The following is a 15585-nucleotide window of genomic DNA, read 5'->3' as shown; positions in this document are numbered from 1 at the left end:
TGCTTTCGTATGGTAATTCACAAGATAAGGACACAGGGGAGTCGTCAATTAGATGCGGAAAGTAAAACAAAAAGGAATCACTTGCAAATGAGACAGACAAGAAAGAGACTTTTCAGAGCCTACTTGACAAAGAGACTTTCCGGAGCCATAATGCAAACAAGAGGAAGAGACAAATCTTTTTTTCCATCACCCTCCCAGAAGGAACTTGCCCTAGATTAAATGTAGAAAAGGGAATAAAACAGGATTACTGGCAATCCACATATAAAATTTAAACATAGAGGGATTACAAATACATGGTCAAAAATGTATTATTAGCCAGCTAGCTGATGATAGAACCTTGTTTCTGAAAAACAAATGTAAAATTCCTGTAGCTATACAAACAATAGAGCCGTTTTCTCAAGCTTCTGGGTCTGCGTTTGAATCTTGACAAATTTGAACCCATGAGTATCCACAATGGTGCTGATTCTTCATTGTACAATATACCTGTCAAAAAAGAGACAGATACCTGGGATTTGCATAACCAAATGTTCAGACAACAGTAAAAAAAAGAATATCCAAAATACTATTGATAGATGTAAGAAAACATTTTGTTTTCTTTGCAAAGAGATATAAACACTAGTCGAACACTATTAACAAAAACAGAAAGTATATCAAAGCTAATCTACCCTGCATACTCATTGGCTATAGCTCCCAGAATTATCAAAGAAATAAACAAACTTAACTTTCATTTTATTTGTAAAAATAAGCACCAATACATTAGAAAAGGAGACCAATAAAAAAAACTATGAAGAAGGTGGGTTAAAAGCAATTGATTTTGAAATTATGAATGAAGTACTAGATTCATAGAGGAATAGATTCTAGAGGGAGCTAATTTCCTTATAAGGTGATAGAAGTTTTATATTATTAGATGACATGAAGACTCTCTGGGTTTTAGAGTTGCACTTGTTCAATAATGAATCCACTGTTGCAAAGCACAGTATGTATTTACAATATATTTAGGCGAAATGTGATATGGAATTTGAAATTATATACAATGCTTTGCCATCAAGTATTGCTCGCTAGCAATGAACAGATAATATTCCAAATAGACAATATTTTGCACACAGTGTAATGCTTGCTTAGGTCTGAAGGGTATCTATATCCAATGTATGGTCTGCAGTTAAAAAAAAAAGCTAAATTAAAGAATTGTTTTAAAATATGGCCGAAACAAATGTTACAAAAGGTTACATAGGACTACAAGGGCCACGTAACATTCAAGTCATTGCAGTGGAAACGCAAAACGCTCGCATGCGCACTGACTACGCACGCTTGACAATCTTTGTAAACGTCACGGTCTCGTGATCATCAAACGGACAATCTGATTGGCCACCGCTGTGAACGTCGCACTCTCATTGGTCACTGTTGGTGATTCCGCTTGATGGTAAAATAACATGCCTGTTATTGGTCAGCTTCACATGTCAGCTGACGTTGCCGGTGTAGGCGGTTTGATGGTTTCGTAACACAACGTTGTTTAACGTTTTTTTTTTACTTGTGTTTATGTCACATCTTTTCAGCCGTGTCAACAGGAGCTTTTTGAACACAACTAATCTAATTAAGTCGGGATAGAAACGGACCCAGACGCCGCTCGCTCGCTGGCGTTACAAATCCACTCCTGGCTAGCAGAAGCTAACGTTAGCTAACTCGGAGTCGGTTATTCGCCCCGTCGCTGCAATGGGTGAAGAAATGAAGGGAAACAGACCTGCTGACGACTCGTTGGTCGAAGAAAACGGCAAAACAGCGGATGGCGGCATAAAATATTACACATTAGAGGAAATACAACTACATAACATGAGCAACGACACATGGCTCATCATCCACGACAAAATATACGACGTTACAAGTTTCCTTGAAGAGGTAAGAAACATTGTGTGTCGGCTTGCAGCGACTGCGTTGGTGTTGAAGTTTGTACGTTAAGTCGTTTGTTAAGTTATTGTGACGTGGACGACTTCATGCAACTAGTAAGTCTGGACGTGTGTGTGTGTGTGTGTGTGTGTGTGTGTGTGTGTGTGTGTGTGTGTGTGTGTGTGTGTGTTCATTAGCATCGACCCCATGCAGCTTTCAAAATCTGCCAGTATAAAGTTATTCCCTCGAGTTGTTTTAAACAAGGTGTTTCAAGCAATACTTCATCATCAAACTTTCTCTTGTGCAACACCGGGGGGACTTTGAGCAGCATTATCTAACGTTATCCAACAGCTAGATAAGTTGTTGTGCTCCTATTTCATAACTTGTTATATAATATGAACCTTACAGAAAACAAGCCTGTCAATCCAGCAGCAGTCATCCTTTAACCGAGGACAACACGGAGCTGCTGGTTTTAAAGCTTCTTCTTTTTTTTTTTTGTGCTATTGTAGCAAAATAATTGTCACGAATCTTTACATGTAAACTATGCCGCGTTTTTGAGAATCATACAACATCATAAACTCATATACGTGAGTGTATATTTTCCCCTATGGTGATTTCAGCATCCAGGTGGTGAGGAGGTTTTGCTGGAGCAGGCAGGTGCGGACGCCACAGAGAGCTTTGAGGATGTGGGTCACTCCACAGATGCCAGGGAGATGCTCCAGCAGTACTACCTTGGGGAGCTTCACATGGTAAGAACAGGAAAAGACTTGGTTTCCTGCCTGTAGCATCTCTCCCTTATGCCCACATCTCTCCATCACATCATAAGATAAGCTTCCAACCACTCATTATCATTGCTTGATCCTAACCTAATTGGTGTCACAAAATCTTTGAGTAGCCTTTTGTCGCACAAAGTTTCTTGGGAGTCACATGATGGTGCCGTGCAATAATTTGGGTTTTACATGATTATAAACAAGTTTAGGGAGATGACATAAACATGATGAAACTGGAGATCATGCCATTAGGATAGCGGGGACTACAAAACTAGTCTGTGGAAGAGTGGTAAACAGATCTTATCCTGGAGAACAACAAGCACTGTGTGACAAAAAACAGGGACATGCAAGAACAAGAGCATGAGGCAACAAAACCTGTTGTAAGAAACAATTACAGGTTTGTTTCCTACAAATCTGTAGGAACTTTCTATTCTAACAGAATCACTTTTACTGGCCAAGCATTTATCCTTAGTGTTGTGAGTCCAGTCTAGTTTTTATTGATTGACTTTGAGTTCACCTTCTTCACTTCTTCTCCCTGAATGACAATCACAACAGGGGGCCTCCTGTTTCTCTGGTGGTTCACCACAAGCTCATTGGTTTTTGCTGCTATTGAGTTTTAACTGATTCAACTGATTGTCGCTGTACAATGTGACGAAGCTCTCTTCAGTCCTCTGTATTTCTCTGTAAAACTGTTGGAAAAATTACTCAAGAGGCTTGGTTCAAAATCAAACACATCGGACATTTATTCTTGCAAGAAGGAACACATACATGCACCCTCAAAGAGAGGTGTCCAGCAAAGAAGGGGCCTTCCCTCCTCCGTAGGTCAGCTTTTATACAGTGGGACAAACAGTAGACCATCACCCCCATTCCCTTTGTACCTGCTTTCGTATGGTAATACAGAGTTGGTTGTAGGTCACAAGATAGTCGTCAATTAGATGCGGAAAGAATCACTTGCAAATAAGACAGAAAACAAAGGAAACTTTTTGGAGCCTACTTGACAAAGATACTTTCCGGAGCCACAATGCAAACAAGAGGAAGAGACACATCTTTCCTTTCCATCATATCCCTCCTGTTTATACAAAGTATAACATAACATGTACATAAAAAGGAAAAAAACAAAAGAATCTTTCCACCAAAAAGTCAAGATATAGTGAAAACAAACTGTTTCTCACTTATAATGATTCACCATTATTATGCATGACACTAAAGTGATAACTTTCATATCAACAAAGAAACACATTCCTTTGAATAAATTCTTCACTACAGTCTGGACAGGCGTAGATGTCAACTGCAGCTGGACTGGTCAGTAGAGGCATACAAACGCAAAGCGAAATTCTAGTGTGATAATGACAGAAAGTAAGATTAGACAGCAGACAAAGTTGCGCTTCAATATAAAGATTTGCTGCCGTCTTCTTTTTTGGATGATTATTGCAGTGGCTTTCTAAGGACACAGATTTCTTGCATCATTCCAACAAGTTTGTGTTGTCTGCCTTTTATATAAACTTCCAACACAACAGTTATTCAAATCATCATTTTCAAGCCAGTTGATTCAACCTGCCACAAAGCAGGTGATGATCTGGTTCTGGTTCTTTTACCAGTCCCATTTTTCTGAATGCTGAATGATATTTGGAGTGTCGCTCTTGTGACAGCGAGTGTGATGTGGCTATCAACAAGAGGAAAGGTTGGTATGTGTGCCTGTTTGAGAGTCCATGTCTTGAATCTATATTGTGTAGATAAACCGCTTCATATTTAGATTTTCTGCACATTTATTGATAATGATTTGTAAAGGGCATCACATGAAGAAAGTAATACTCATTTATTTTCTTTGTAGGATGACAGAGAAAAGGAGAAGCCAAAGGTAAGTTCCATTGCCTGTTCAATGGACCCTCAGATAATACATCATTTTTGACTTTCCTACGATATCCCTTTTGAATTTGTGTCCTTTCGTTTCTGCTACAGGAGGAACACATCACAAATTCAGGAGAGTCCAGGTGGGTCATTATGATGAATGTGTGTCAGGCTCATTGCTTACTATTTCCCCAATTGATGCCCATAAGCACCAAAACTTGATTTGCAATATGTGTATTAATCTCTGTACATATGTGAAAAAGATGTGCTCTTGAAATTATTATTTTTTTCCAACCAGCTCCTGGACCATGTGGTTTATACCTGCTGTTGCTGCAGTTGTCGTCGGTATCATGTATCGCTTCTACATGTTTGAACACAAGTCCTCTTGAGTGCGGCATCCTGTTTTCATCTCATTCTTTTCATCTGGAGGCCTTGAAATGTTTGACCAAAACATCCCCACAGTGAATGCACACAAGGAGTGTTTGCAAAGAGAAGAGGGAGGGAGCAGTTTGATGAAGTACGTTTGCCCATCTCCGTCTACACAGAGTCCACCAAATAGACAGTTGGGCAGAGACTTTATAAAATTGTCTGCCTTTACTTTCTTTATATTTAATTGTTACTGTGCCTGTTGTCATTAATGTTAAATGTTGTCTTTAACTTTCATATGCATTTGATGCTGTTTAGTCTATGGATATTCATTACCCATTTGCCTGCTCAGAGAAAGCTTGTTATGCATCATCACACAGATGGACTTAATAGATAAATTCACCATTCATATGCAGAACAGTGATGAAATCAGAGTGAGGCTTAGCAGTCACCATTCTACTAGGTTATAACTTCCAGTGCATTTTCTTAGGTTTATTAAAGTGAGAAATGTTAGTGCTACCGAGCTCTCAAGAAGAATCATGAACTGCACAGTTCTTGTGTTGAGCAAAGCTTGATTGCACTTGGTTACAAACACATGATCTTTCCAATTATGTAAATGCCGAGTCAAATCTTTGTGTTTGTTCCCTATTTGAAATTTTAATTGAATTATATTTTAACGGTGACCATTTAAGGTAGAATATGCTCTGACTTGTCCATTTTTTCTACAGTTCTCTTATCAGGAATCTATATAAATGTTCTTATAGATGTGTGGAGTATTTTTTTGTATTACCCATATCTAATAGATGATGGTGAATGACTGATCCTTGAATGCAATTGAGGATTTGTTATTTGAGCGTTCTGTTTTAAATTTGTATTGTTCCTCAATGTCACTTGTTATTTAACTGATTCTGTGCCATGACATAGTTTCATTGTAATGCATCTTAATTTAAAGTTTTGGGTGAATGGTACAGGCATTGGAGGGTTTGAATTATATTAAGTGAAGTCTGGTCTGTGTTTCTTGTTTGGCTGCTGTTGGTAAATTGGGGACTTTGCCGCCATAGATGGGTATCTTTCAGTCTACTGTTAGTTACCATTCACGCTTAATAATCCATTTTATTCATTAAGCCTATTTAAATGCTCCAAGTTGCTGATTTTTACCCTGTTTAATTTTTTGGGGTTTAGGTAAACTTTGCATAATATTTCTAAAAGCACTTAATTGATTAGATATTCATAGAGTTTTTTACTATGAAAATATGTCCAACAACAAAGACAATTGGAAGTCCATTTACATGCACCACATGTCAGTTTTTAAAAGTTTCTGACTAGAACTTTCTGCTATTTTTACATGTGAGAACAATATGCAGATTGCAAGATTTAGTTGGTCAACTTTGATGAACATTTTCCATCACGTTGCATTTCAACTGCCATTTCCTGTCATTAAAAGTCTCTTTAAATAAAACAATTCTTGAAGTGCACATGGTTAGTCATTGTTATGTGAAGAAGTTTAGATTTATAAGTACAATATATGTCGGTATATATATGGGATACTGTTTATATGTATTCATACGATATATGAAGATTATAATTCTGAACAAAACATGAATTTACTTAAACCTGCAGAACTTTTGTCTCCCTCTTCTGTCAGTGAGAGTAAGTACAAATACCCCATTAAAAAGTGCTCACATTGTAAGCTTCACCGTAACCTACTCCATCACTACTGTTAAAGTGGATAAACTGTTGAGCGTCAGAATCCCTGTTTTACTGTCATAATTTCACCATTTCAGTTCAGTAGCAATTGTGAAGTCTTGAAGAGCCACATGATGTAATTATTTTATTCCTTTTTAAGTTAGCCAAGAGCTAAACCAGAAGTTTGTTGGCGAGAGAATGTCTCAACAGACACCAGATTTAAAAATAGTTTATTGCTAAATTCAGAGATTTCTCTGGCAGTGATTTTAGCATGTTGTGAACTCAAATGCCGAGGGCTTCAATGTGACAGTGTAACATTAGTTCATTTATATGTAAAAGTCCTGCACAATACATTTTTGGCCTGTGGCAGTTGTCAAACAAATGTAATAAACATACAAACAAACAAAAAAGTGCCAGAAACCTATCCATGCTAAAAGAAAATAAATCATTTCCGTCATTGGGTATTGTGTGCATGAAGCATGCTTTCAAGTTTTTGCAAAGTTTCTAAAAACTTTTGCCTTTGATGTGCTTGATTGCTTGAAATCAGCTCCTGTTAAAAAGCCAGGGCAATGCTAGGGACCAGAAACACAAAAGCAGTCTGGAGATCTACTTCCACTTCGACAACCACCTTTAATTGCAGCAGCCCTGAAGAGAACTCCACTTATCACGTTGTCACTAGATGAGGCAACTATGGTGATAGCGCTACATCAAAGCCTTATGTCATTTGTGGTCACCACCTTTGCATTAGCACATTATTATTCCTTCCTCTGACCAGTCCTGTTTCAATAATGTCTCAGACAATTTATATGAATTTTTGTATTGGCAAATATGTGCCACAGTAGTTCTCCTTTTCCTTTAAATATTCATGATGTCATCAATGGACTGGATGTCACAACAGTACTGTGCTAATTTCAACAGAGTGCAGTTATGAAAAATGTAACAGCAGGATTTAATTTCACTCTGTGGTCCTGCCCCTGGCTACAAGAGCTGAGGGCGTTCTTTCATACATTCAGTTGATGACCAAAGAGCTCGTTTAAAATGCAGTATCAAAATTTGTATAATCTATTGTAGCACAGAGGGGCGATGAGCAGCAGATTCATAACAAGTCGGGGCACTTTTTATTCTGTACAGAGAAGTCAATGGCATTGAGAAAAATATTGTACTATCTGTTAATGTAATCACTATGATACTATTTCATGTGAAAATTGCATTTAGGTGTTTAAGTGTTTAAGCACTTATATCTGATATAATTTTCTTATATAGTGCAATACCAGCATAAAGTGCATGATACTTGAGCTGTGCATATGCCTGCTCCCTCCAGCTATGTTTCCTGCAAAGTGGAGAGGAGCAGGAAGGGCTGATTAAAATGAAAGCATTTCCATCTGCAACCTCCACAAGAGCCCTCACAGCATCAAGTGCCCATAGCAAACCACAGAACGCACCAATCAGCACCCAATGATTCATCCTTTTCAATCAGCTGGGACACACTAAGAACCAGATCTCCTCATTGCATAAACTGGTAAATTGTTTAAAGAAAATTTAAAAAAATGTTGTTTAATTGAAAATGGCTGCTGTACTATCTGTACAATTTGTACTGGACTTTGTGAAACTCAATATAAGTAGTACAGAAACCTTGAACACACACAAAAAAAAAAAAAAAAAAATCCCCACATATATTGTAAATAATAGTATGAAATGACAATAATTCATTCTGTTCAGCACCTCCACAAAAAGTCAGAAATTCTTATAAATTTGTTGTTTGAAAGGTCTTGCTCTTTTTGCCTTGCTATACTTAGTATATACACAAGATGTCACTACAACCTCAAGACGGAAATGTGCCAGTTGTTTCATTTGGCCGTGGCCAGAAATGGAGAAAATATATGTTAAAATGTGTAATCTGACTTGAGCACCCACTCTAATAAATAACAGAATTCAGCAGTGTTTGTCTTTAGGATTTCATGAGCACGGAACAGTAGAGAGCACAATAAATACAACGCTGTCTCACATGGTGTGACAGATATTATGCAATGATGAAAACAACAACCTGCTAAATTGTTAGTGATAGTGTGACAATGATAAAGACCATTTTAATGAGCTGTTTAAAGGTGATATTTCAAAACAATAAACTGACAAAACTGACAACCATTATCTGGACTGTTTTTTCAACTCCAGTCTGTATCTGAAAATGCTTTTCACTAGTTTGGAAGGTAGTGCGCATCAACAACACATTAACCAGATTTTACAAGGAAGTGTCCAATTTTCATTTTGTAAGCCACAGAGGCAATGCATTAGAGTTTTGTTGGCTCTGCATTCTGTCTTGTAGTTATAAATATATTGAGGTTTTCAGCACAAAGCAATGAAGCCATTCACTTCTATGTCAGCCTTGGTGTTGTGACAGGAATGAAAGATCAGGGATCATGATAAGCTTTTATATGGCAGTGTATTGTATCTGTATGGACATGTGAAACCCTCAGATAAACATCTTTCCCCATGACTGAATCGCCTGTCATTTCTGTCCATCCTCAAGGAGACCTGAGGCTGCTAATGCACACCACTCCAGCGTCCTGAGAGACCTGCTTGGCAAAATCCTCAAACAACTGGAAAAACACTTATAGATGCAGCAGGAATAAAAATGATGCCTGACAAAGTTTGAGTTAGCTGAAAAGGTCACTTATGGAATATGAAGCATATTTTCTTTATTTTTTATTTTTTTACATGGGATAACTTTAATATCAATCACTGTTTTTATGCATGTAGGCACACTAGCAGAGACATACAGAGAGCCAGTGTCAAAATTTTCTGTCTGCAGAGGGAACCCCAATGGACTTTGCAGTTTTGTCAACCCCCTAAAAGGTTCCCTAAAACACTCAGCTGACAACATAAACATGTCCAGCTTGGTTTCCCCCCCCCCTCCCCCCGAAGTACATAGAATAAAGAAAGCACTAAATTCACCTAAGGAATAAAATGACTTTTTTTTTTTCCTGCCAAGTCATGTTTCTGAGCCTGGGTCTATGTATCATTCCACCGCAATATGAGTCACTGAAATATCCCTAACATATTAGTTTTGTTAGAAATAATTTAAAGTTAAAAGCCATGAACATATATGAACCTCAGCAAATTAGACTTGACTACTTATGTGATTACTTGCTGCATATGAATATTTCATTATTGATATTCAAGTCATATATTTATCACTTCTAAAACACATACTGTTAGATTGTTAATATATCTTTCTAACTTAATGCTTTATAAAACTAGTTTTATAAGAAACCATGTAGTTGCCTCACAAACAATTTGCTGACATCATATGTAGACCTTGTTCTGTTGTTCATCCTTTGTTAGGAACAATACCAGGCACAATAGCAATCAAATTTGTATCCATCTATTATGTAGAAGCCAAAGCATTACATCCGCATTTTCTGATACATTTTTATAATATTCTTGAACTCAATACCCGGGGCTCAGCCTGTTATCTAACATGGTCCTGGTAGGTAGCAATTAGCATAATCCTATTCAAATTAATCATAATTTAACATTTAAACAGAAGAGAAACAGAGAGACAATTTTCGTGCATAGACCAACTTACTGATAGGAGTTGTTTTACTTATGGTTATACATATCAGACACAAGTGAGTAATTGGAAAATGTTCCTCTAATTGTCATTAACGATACAATTTCTGAGATTCATGTCAGAACACCAGTTTTTTTTAATTCTAGAGTGTACAGGCTGCTCAATGCTATACAGACAATAGCCATCCATTGAAGTTAATTGTTCATCTAATTTGAAAGTACTGCTTTAAAGTAACACATTTGTATCACATTATAATAATAGACTAGGCAATACATTTTATTGAAATTATGCTTTCTGACAAGGCAGAGCAGCTCATGCAGTACCATGCTGTCATAGGAGTGAACAACCATGAGACACGGGTAGAATGAGTAAGTTAGCCTGCTCTAGACTGTTAGTTTGACAGGTCTGTTTTGTTCTTTAGTAATGTGCTGTGCAGCAGACCATACACTACCAACAGAAAAATATGATGCAGATGGATTCGTAAACACTTTTCACTTAAACTTCTATTACAGTTCTGCAATATGCAACATATCAAACTCACTAAAGACCCAGACTCAAATAATTCAAAGGCATTGTGCTTTATTTCTTAGAACATATGTCAGTCAATACATTATTTAATATGAGGAATTTATAAACAAAGAAAATGTATACATACAAAGGTCCTTATTAAGCCAGTCATTTTTCCTCACATAATTTAGCTACATCTCTGATGTTTAACTGCACAAACGTCAATGACAGTTACACCAAGCAGCAACCTAAAGGCTAAAATAAACAGCATAAAATGTTACTAATTCCTTTTGTTGTCTTTTTGGAAAATTATACTCCTGATTAACTTTTCATCTAAATCAATTATCACCATGACAGAAAACCTTATTCAGACAAAGATGACCATGTTCATTGCCAAGTTGGATCCAGACTGAAGGTGAAGATAGTCAGGGGAAGATCTTGGGCTTAATATCTTAAAATAAACAACTGTAGCCTCAGAAGTTACTCAAGTTATCGCTTACCAGCACAAATGCAGTGACCTTTCTACAGTGTAGATGCTTAATTACTTTTTTCCTGGCATACAAAATGCTGTGACTTAAAGGTTAACTTCTCCCAGCTGTTATATGCCAAGGTCTTCAACACACAGTTCAAATTAAAGAAGAGTTAGATGATGAAAGTGCTTCCAATCGGATAGTGATGTTCACAAATGTCTTGTATGAAAATATATCTAAATATCAGTTTCTTGTGATGACTTAATTAACCATCTTCAAATGTCTGAAATGTGTTGACCTAAGCAACAGGTCTAAATAGGCCAACACTATTAAAGTAGAAATTATTTAGCTGAATGCAGCATAATGGCAGGCATTTTTTGGTGCACAGACAAGATTGATGGCTGAATATAAAACTAAAAGGTGGTTTAAGAGGCCATCTCTGACAGTAAATCAAATCTTGGCAGCAGTGCGTGAATGAGTAAAACAAACCAAAAAAATCCAAGCTAGTTATAAACTGTTCCAGTCAACTGAAAACTGAAATTTGATAAAAATAAAAATAAGAAAAATACACAATAATATAACTCAAATTATAATGATACACAACAGTTATTTCAAATACTTACAATCAAATCCTGCCTGATTATAAAACTATTTGCAATGGAACCCATGCCACATGTTATTTTATCTTTTACGTTCCATACCGTATGTGAGGATATGTCACCAACATGAATTCAGCCGTCCAGTCCAGCCAGACAATACAGCACAACACGGAGGCCACTGACCATGTCCTTGTCAGTCATGCTCTTCCTAAGCCAAGCTCAGCATGGTGCAGGTGGAGGATACACTGGAAGAACGACCGTGGACGCTGTTGTTATTGTCCAGAATTCCTGACACAAACTGCGTATTTGAAGTGCTACAGCAGCCAAGAGTGTCGGCCAGTTTAGGGCAGAGGGCCAGAACCAGTTTTTGGAGGACAAGATGGAATTTCCTGCGGAAGCTTCGGTTTATCCAGAAGTAGAAGATGCAGTTGAGGAAACCATTGGAGGTGGGCAGCCATACCACCACAAACTCTATCCACTCTGGTACACTGCTACCCGAGACAGCTGTGGGGCAGAAGACATAGAGACTGAGCAATAATCCCCCCCGTGACAACAGCAGAGTTAACACAAGACAGAAGTGTCCAAATGAAATCACAAATGAAAGAAACACAGTCTAGCTATTGCTGGTCACTGATCATGTATATAAACTGATAGACTTATAAAAGCACAGATTACTAATGTAATATATCAAATGACAAAACATGAAAAATCTCCCTCTTGAGAAGCCAGTCTTTTCTCAGAGAGCAAAGATATAAAGCCATCGACCTTATAGTCTAGCTCAAAGTACAAAATTAAATGCTAGATTTGGTGGAGAGGAAGAAATTACTCAACAGTGAGACTCACTAGCATTTAGTCATCAGTGCACTTTGAAGTTTAAGTTAATACTGTCAGCTTCATTTGGCAGGATTTCATCCATATCAGATAAATTACAGGCCTCTTTGGAAAAGATCTTTACTTCTAAAAATATTCTGCTGTGACTCTAAGTCTTGATTACTCCAAGACAGCACATGGTTGGGGTAAATGAGAAAAGTCAAAAAAGGTCTGAGTCATATAACTGGCCTTGAATCCAGTATATTCATGCCCAGAATTACAGAAATAACTAACAGCGATTTCTCTAGCTCAGATTGAAAGAAAGATTTTAGAGGGAGAAGTAGCCAGAAAGTGTACATTTTTGGAAAAAGAAATGACTCTTTGACAATTAAATACCTGCTTTTAAGTTCTCAAAAATACACTAATATCAACTAAGACCCACTCACTTTGACTTACTTCTCCCCCTTCAGCAGCTTAACGCTAAAAATCCCATGACGTAGTTTCCCGTGTGGCCAAGTAGCCATTTTACACTATTGGCATTTTTGTTTTGTATATTGTTATATAAACTGGGTGGACATCAGGAGCTTTAGAACGACCTTGTAAACTACTCCATCCATAAAATAAGTTCAGATACTTCACAGCATTCAATGCCACCAAGTCTAAATATACACAACAAGGAGCAGCTGACAGATAGATGTTCAAATTCAACAATCACTGAATATTAAACCATTTTTTGTGTCTGAAATCTCCCAACCACTTTCATATTTGACCAACATTTGGCTGCTGCTGGTGGTGGTGGTTCATTTTTCTCCAGCAGTGCATTAGCTGCAGTATTCACTGGTTTTCTCCAGTCTTCATTTTGGCATATAGCAAGAGGATCTGACTTTTTCAGATGAGGTGGGTACACTGATGCAGTATGATACACCATGTTTATATTTACATTTTCATTCCTAGGATTGGATATTTGCCCTTATTGAGAGCGGGAACCCTTCCTTTTTTTAAATTTTTTTTTAACCTTTCCATCATAGCCCCATTTTAAAAACGTATTACTGGAATGTTTTGCTTACCATTGTAGATCACAGCTGCTATGCAGGGAGTCCAACAGGTGTAGTAGGCTGCCATCACCGGTACGAGCACCCTGGATGCCACATTGTGCCTGCTGCGAAGCGCACAGTCGTATTTGCGCAGTTTCAGCCTCTGTCTCTTGGCTGCGCACCACACTCTTAGGTTTGCATATGTCATGATAATAGAGCAAGGGAAAAATATGAAACACGTCAAGCTAAGGGAGTATCCAACATTTGTAGAGTAGGATGGATTGCAGGCTAGTGACGCGGTAGAAAAATGGACCTCGATGATGCCATCTGGAAATGATATTGGCGACAGTAAAAAGGGAGGGAAACACCAGGCGAAAGCAATCAGGAGCAGTGTTCTTTTTCTTGTCATCAGAGATGAGTACTGCAGCGGATACAACACTGCGATGTATCTCTCCAGGCTTATCGTGGCCAGTGTGTACATGCAGGTGGAGTAGACGGTGGAATTGCAAAAGGCCACGACATGGCAAAGAGCATCTGGCCCGTCAGTGTAGTCCTTTAGCAGACTCACCCACAGATTCAAGGGCATGACCAGCAGTCCAAACGCAGAGTCTGCAGCAGTGAGAGAGAGGAGAAAGTACCGATAGTTTCTTGACCAACCAGCCACCGAGGAAGTAATAACTAGGAGAACTGCAACATTTCCCAAAGTTATCATCGCGCCCAAAACGATTATAATGCTTACTTTGACGGAGCGGTGGGCCAGCTCCTGCAGTCTCTGAGGGTCAACATCTGACCGGTTGGAATCGTCAAAAGTTGAGAAGTTAAGAGTTGTATACATCGTTCTTCACAGTGGCATAAGGGCGACCAAATCATAAGTGACGTGAGGCAAAAAGATGTTGAAAGAAAGTTAAAGAAATCCAAAGTATGAGGAAAGGTGTGGAGTTACATTAGAGAGCAGCGCTTCCGGTAGCCCTTTACTACCAACTCAACAATCAGCAGCACAGCTGGACCAATTAACAATCCACCGCGGCAGTAGGTTACCACCGTTTCTTTTAAAAGAATTTGTTGACTCATGATATTTCAATCACATTACTATAATTTTGTGCATTGTATACTTTATTTATATAGTAGCGTTTTCAGTTTGTTCATTGTGTTTCCACAATATGACAATATACTCGACACTTTCTCTATATTTAATAACATATTGACACAACTTTAAAGAGAAGTCATGCTGAGTTTTTTTTTTTTTCCAGCTGATATGCAAGCCTATGCAATTGGTGGCTTTATTAATTCCAAGGCACTAGTTGCAAAATCTTCAAAGAAGAAGCATGTCAGGATAAGAAGTGGAAATTGTAGAATCTGTCATCAAAGTTTACCCAATTAACTTCATCCTCACTTTGAGATATTCGCTGTATGATACTACAAGTGTACAGGTATTTCTGAATTTTTTTTAATTTTTTATATAATGCAAATTCATTGACATACCAAAATATTTGTATGTGTGCATGTGGGTGAGATTGTACACATAGATTGAAGTAGAGACATATACCTGGAAATAGCTCATGTATGCTTTGTTGTATGGAGGTGCATGTAGGAAGATTTAGTGTGATGGTTTTGGACTTTTATGCAGGAAGCATTATGTTTTTGGTTTGTTCGTCCATCTGCCCCAATCTTATGAACACGATATCTCAGGAATGTCTTGAGGGAATTTCTTCAAATTTGGCTCAAATATTCACGTGGACTTAAGGGGGAACTGATTAGAGTCTGGTGATCAGAGGACATTGTGACCTCACAATACATGTATGTGGCCATAACTCAAGAATTGATATGGTAATTGTGAAAGAATTTTGCACAAATGCCCAATAGGATAAAATTCTGACATCTAATGGAGGGTCAAAGGTCAACTTCACTGTGACAACATGATATTACGCACAAACTCTTTTTAGGCCATTATTCAATATATACCATATCCCAGGAACTGAAGGGGAAATTGTGACCACATTTCACATTTGACTGGATTAGCCAAATTAAGAGACTATTAGTGTA

The 15585-nt window shown here is 37.8% G+C and overlaps 2 protein-coding genes across 2 annotated transcripts; one reads left to right on the top strand and one right to left on the bottom strand.

Annotated features, from left to right (window-relative positions):
- Window positions 1-1458: 1458 nt before the first annotated feature.
- cyb5b (cytochrome b5 type B) lies at window positions 1459-6340 on the top strand. The gene is made up of 5 exons (XM_069693475.1): window positions 1459-1893; window positions 2502-2630; window positions 4483-4509; window positions 4611-4642; window positions 4798-6340. Exons 1-5 carry the CDS (start codon window positions 1711-1713, stop codon window positions 4886-4888), a joined length of 462 nt encoding a protein of 153 aa, XP_069549576.1. The 5' UTR covers window positions 1459-1710; the 3' UTR covers window positions 4889-6340.
- Window positions 6341-11906: 5566 nt separating this feature from the next.
- On the bottom strand, window positions 11907-14377 carry LOC138617973 (adenosine receptor A2b). The gene is made up of 2 exons (XM_069693366.1): window positions 13576-14377; window positions 11907-12202 (listed from the first exon to the last, which is right to left on the bottom strand). The coding sequence occupies exons 1-2, from the start codon at window positions 14375-14377 to the stop codon at window positions 11907-11909; spliced, it is 1098 nt and encodes a 365-aa protein (XP_069549467.1).
- Window positions 14378-15585: the final 1208 nt, after the last annotated feature.

The sequence above is a fragment of the Brachyistius frenatus genome, unplaced genomic scaffold (genome assembly GCF_029030835.1).
Source record: "Brachyistius frenatus isolate BFR_SWC_R1_liver_20210118 unplaced genomic scaffold, ASM2903083v1 Contig_15, whole genome shotgun sequence".
NCBI lineage: Eukaryota > Metazoa > Chordata > Actinopteri > Embiotocidae > Brachyistius > Brachyistius frenatus.
This window is presented reverse-complemented; position numbering and strand designations above follow the sequence as displayed.